The 5,499-nt window shown below is 43.5% G+C and overlaps 1 protein-coding gene across 1 annotated transcript; it reads right to left on the reverse strand.

Moving 5' to 3' along the window:
* Positions 1-324: 324 nt before the first annotated feature.
* On the reverse strand, positions 325-753 carry LOC101658135 (anaphase-promoting complex subunit 15-like). Its single transcript, XM_045290049.1, has one exon. The coding sequence runs from the start codon at positions 688-690 to the stop codon at positions 325-327; it is 366 nt and encodes a 121-aa protein (XP_045145984.1). The 5' UTR covers positions 691-753.
* Positions 754-5,499: the final 4,746 nt, after the last annotated feature.

Consider the following 5,499-nt stretch of genomic DNA (forward strand, 5'->3'; position numbering starts at 1 on the left):
CTATTTTCAGAGACCCTTTTAACAGTTGATTTCTTTTTTTATTTTTTTATCAGTCCTGTGTCTTTATTAAAGAGAATTAGAACTAGACTAGACCGGGCAGCCAAGGGGAGATGTACTGGCCAGGAAGATGGGGTGGGCTCAGGCCTGGGGATTCAAGGGCAGGCTAATGACCTGGGGGAGGCCAAGGAGACCAGGTGTTGGCAGCAGCTGTGGAAGTGTTCAAGGTTCAGCTTTCAGGTACTGGGACCCCCAGCTGGTTCTGCAGGGGGATCAGGGTGGGTTGAGCTGGTTAGAATGTCACCAGGGCACTCCTGCTCTGTGTGCCTAGATCATCCACTGGTCTTGATCCTGCTTGTTGCCTTCCATGTCCACCTCATTGACCTCTCCATCGTCAGGTGACTCATTATAATCATTCATCTCGTCCATGTCCTGCATATCCTCATCATCCTCTGAATCTTCCTTGCTATCTTCATCATCTTCCTCCTCCTCCTCTTCATAGTGCTCTGAGGCTGGCTTGCCAATAGGTACCAGGTTGTTGTCCTTTTCTGCAATGCTCTGGAGCCAGGCCTGATGCTGCTGTTCCTGCTGTTCCTGCTGTTGCAGTTCGGTCTCCTCCACACAGGGCCGATCCAGATTAAACCAGAGCGTCTCAGTCACACGGGGGAAGAGTGAGGGAAACAAAGTAGACATGGCTCCTAGATGGCTATTTAACCTTGGTCAAGTCACGCCACCAACCTCTTGGAGCCTCAGCTACCTCATTGCACCCGTCGGCGACCCGGAGGCACTTCTCAACAGTTGGTTTCTAAAGTTTGGATTAACAGTATCTGGAGGGGTTTGTAGAAGGAAAAAAAAAATCCCTGTGAGCTGGAGAAGTATAGAGAAGTGTTTGTGGAAGGGATAGGGAGGAGCGGGGCTTGATGACAGGTGAGATTTAGATTAGTGCGGCAGGAGAGGGAACTTGCCGGTCAAACGAAGAGAAAGAGCAGACGCGTTAGCAGCAGTAGGTAAGATGGTTATTGAGGTGATTTAGGCTCAAAACTCACTGCCCTGGAGTTGGTTCTGACTCATGAGTAGAACTGACCCATAGGATTTCCAAGGCAGTAAATCTTTAATGGAGCACAAAGCCTCCTCTTTCTTCCCCGCAGTGGCTCATGGGTTTGAACTGCGGACCTTGTCATTAGCAGCCAAATGCATAACCTAATATGCCACCAGGGTTCTGTAGATTTAGGCTAGTTGTAATAAGACAACCCAGTACAGGGGGAGGGAGAGTCGTTTGAATAGCGAATGGGAGAAATATGGTCATAATACTGAAGTGTGGACCACTTAACGTATTCTAAGTGAATGTAAAATACACAATCAATCTGCAATCAATGCCTTTGGAAGCAGAAGCCAGAAAATTAAGCAAAATATAGCCTTGGGCAGATCTGTTACAAAGGACCTCTTTAAAGTGTTAAAAAGCAAAGATGTCACTTTGAGGACCAAGGTATCGCCTTCTAAGCATTGGAGAGCTGGCTTATGACCAGGGAAGACTGAGGAAGAATGATGCATTTGAATCATAGTGTTGAATATTGGATATATCATGATATTGAATATATCATGAATATTGGATATATCCTGGATTTCCATGGGAATAAACAAATCCATCTTGGAAGAAGTACTGTTAAAATGCTCCTTCTAGGATTGCATGACTTTGTCTCATGTGCGTTTTTCTTTCTTTTTGTGGAAGGATGATGTTTATGTTTTTCTTTTTTAAATCATTGTATTGGGGGTTTGTATCACGCTTATCACAATCCACCCATCCATCCATTGTGTCAAGCACATTTGCGCATGTGCGTTTTTCTTCTTAAACTGTTTATTGTGAATTAGGCGACGGTTTACTCAGCAGATAGTCAATTTTACATTTAACAATTTATACACATTTTGTTTCAACACCTCCTTTTCAATACCTTCGCATTATTATCGCTTTTCCTACTTCCTCACTGTGTTTCCTGTTTCCATCACTCCTTCTTCCCTAACCCTCTGACCGTTTTCCTGGGGCAAATGTTGCCCTGTTGACCTTCAAGCATTGAGTTATTCTAACATGGGAGTGAGTCCAGGTCCAGACGAATGATGACTCAGGGCCATCGTCTTACCCATCTCTATCCAATCAGTAAGCCTCGTCTCTTTCATGATTTTGAATTTTGTTCCACATCTCCCCACTCTCTATCCAGGACCTTCTAATATGATTCTTTTCAGAGCAGTAGGCAGCAGCTCCCGCACCTTAGGCACCTTATTGAGAAGGATCAGTCCCTGGAGAAAGATGTCATCCTTAGTGTGCCAGCAAAAAAGAGGAAGTGGTCAGTGAGACCGACTGGCACAGTAGCTACAGCAGTGGGATAAAACCATCACACCTGTGAGGATGGCACCGAACCAGGCAACAGTGTGCTCTGTTACACATAGCATTGCTATTCCTTGAAACCAACTGAACAGTGACTAATGACAGCGGCAGCAAGTAGATGTATTAATTCATTTAACTAGATTGTGAAATAGGTTGCTCTTATTAACTTTATTATACTGGTAAGCAAACTTTAAGCTCGCAGCAAATCTGGGATTTGAATCCAGGTAGTCTTGCTCCAAATTTAGCTCTGTAGTCACCATTTCATGATCACTGGATCCCAGTGTTCTGAATTTCTTGCTCCTAAGCATCTCTTCTCCTTTCCTCAATGCCAACAACAAAATGGTTAACCTTGGGCAATTTCTTGTTCTCTCTGAACTTCAGTTTCTTCATCTATAAAGAGGAAGTTGTGAATACTCCAAAGGGTTCTCATAAAAATCAATGGAAATAAAGCCTGAAAATGGCTGAACATAGTGACTGGCACCTGAGAAATGTTCAAGAAATATTCTATCATAATAAGCAGATTTCCATGGAAGCTTTCAGACAACAACTTACTATGTGTGTATTTGTAGGCCTCTTCACGTCAAGTGAAAAGATTTCCATGACAATGAAAAGAATTTTGAAAAATAGAGGAAACCTTGATGAGTGTTTTTCATTTTGGTTACAGTAGTTTGTTTGCATATAATTTAGAAAACATTCATTATAGGTGTTTTAAAAACAGTCTCCAAGGAAGCTGTGTTTTGAGCTGGCTTATTTGTATGCACTATCACATACATTGTCTCATTTAATCCTCTCTGCAGTGGGATTTGCAGGGAAGTCATGAATATTATTTTCCTATGAAGGAATTAGGATCCAGGGGATTAGGCTGGTCATCCAGGCTCACAAAGACAGACAGTGATAGAGCATAAATGTGCATTTCTACAAACTTGCAAGGGAGTCTCAGTGGTGCTAAATGAAATTATGAAGCACTTAGTCAATCTAGTCAGAGCGCTGTATGAAGTGGACCAGAATTTCAGTTCTCCTAGACCAGTGCTTCTCAACCTTCCTCATGCTGTGGCCCTTTCGTACAGTTCCTCATGTGGCGGTGACCCCCCAACCATCAAATTATTTTCACTGCTCCTTCATCTCTGTCATTTTACTACTGTTATGAATTGGGCAACCCCTGTGAAATGGTGCTTTGACACCCTCCCCAAAGGGGTCGCAATCCACAGGTTGAGAACCGCTGTCCTAGGCATTTCCAAGCGATTTAGTTTATTGGCACTTCTGTGATAGCTTGGGGTTCACGTGCAGAATCTTCTAGATACTGACAGAAAGCCAATGAGTGACAGTAAAACTATCCTGGTGTTCTGGAGAGCATACGGGATTTGGAGTTAGAAAAGGTTTAATTCAGACCATAAGCAAATGGTCATGCCTCTTCTCTGAATCTCAATTTCCTCATCCTTAAAATCAGAGTAATAATGCTTTATGACTGTGAGGTCAAATGAGACAATGTCCATGAAAGAGCCTTGAAATTGTAACAGACCCTACAGACTTAAATATAGGTGGGCTGACATCAAAGCAACTGGTGGGGTTGAAGATGGATATGAAGAAGAGTTCCCCATTTAATTCTCGAAGTATTGCCACCGGCCATTTTTCTAGTTATTCGGACTAAGAATGTGGGGGAGAAACCGGTTTGGACCAGGATTGCTGATTCTGCTCAGAACTGTGGAGGTCGTGAGTTGGGTTTCCTTGCTTTTCTGTGTTCTCTGTGCCCATGGACGCTTCTCATCTTCCGCCCACAGACATATGTGCTATCACCTGGGACCCGTTCCAGAGGGGAACACATTTCCTGAAATAAAATTGGGACATGATGTCTAATTATCCAGCATAAGAAGTAGTCTGGGGCATTTTAGATGCTAAATTGCGAGACATTTAGGGAATTTTCATGGAGACTGAAAACTGGAAATCCACAGGTTTTGGGCAAATGCAGGCCAAATTGTTGGCAGATCTGCTTGTCTCCTTTATTTTTCAGCAATGTGAGTTCATCTTGGCTCAAGTATGAGCTTTTAATGATTATTGGCAATTCCTGTTGAGATTTTGCATTTACTGGAAAACCACCATAAAACATACAAGCTTTGCCAACCCCAAGGAAATCCTGGTGGTGCTGTGCGTTAGGCATTGAGCTGCTAATGACAAGGTTAGTAGTTCGAACCCCCAGGTGCTCTGCGGGAGAAAGATGAGGCTGCCTGCTGCCATAAGATTTTGTTGTCATTATTGGTAGGTGCAGTCAAGTGGGTTTTGACTTATAGCAACCGTATGCACAACAGAAGGAAGCACGGCCTGGCTTTTGCCGCCCTCACCACTTGTCTTACATTTCAGTCCATCTTGTAGAGGGCCTTCCTCTCTGTCACTGCCCCTCTGCTTTCCAAGCATGATGTCCTTCTCCGGGGAGTGGTTTCTCCTGTTCACATGTCCATAGTCTGTGAGATGGAGTCTCACCATCCTTGCCTCTTGGAGCTTTCCCGCTGTCCTTCTTCCAAGACAGATCTGTTTATTCTATTGGAAGTCCACGGTACTCTCCATCTGTGTCACCAACACCATAGTTCAAACGCATCTTATTCAATATCCAAATATTTCACGGTCTTGGAAATCTTATTCAGGGTCACTGGTGATTGGAATGGACATGAAGGTAATGCTTTTGGCTTTTGGATTAGAGCCATAATGGACACCAAGATTGGGTGAAAAAGAGAGTCATTTTTTAGGGCCACCAGCATACATGAAGCATGTACTCCAGAAGAATTGTCTCACAGCAATAATACAGCGTCTGCTGAAAGTAGGAGCAAGGGAGATTTATTGAGGTAGGTGGATGGTCTGGCTAGGAAGACGTTCAAATTCACAGAGTGAATGAAGATGGATGTTCCTCAGGACAATGAAGAAAAACTCATTTTTGGACAGTTGAAACAGGAACTAAAAGTTACAAAATCATAATTGTACAAAAGACAAGCGGGGAGAGAAATATGGGCTCTCTGAAAGTGGGGATTTGGTGGAGATAGGTGAATATGACACATGAGGTAGGGTGACGTGGTTGGTTAAAGGTACATGCTCTTCTGTTTATTACTAGATGTCCCTACACGGTGGCAGGGCAG

The sequence above is a fragment of the Echinops telfairi genome, unplaced genomic scaffold, assembly GCF_000313985.2.
Source record: "Echinops telfairi isolate 266 unplaced genomic scaffold, ASM31398v2 ScPeMD7_31;HRSCAF=116, whole genome shotgun sequence".
In the NCBI taxonomy this organism is placed as follows: domain Eukaryota; kingdom Metazoa; phylum Chordata; class Mammalia; order Afrosoricida; family Tenrecidae; genus Echinops; species Echinops telfairi.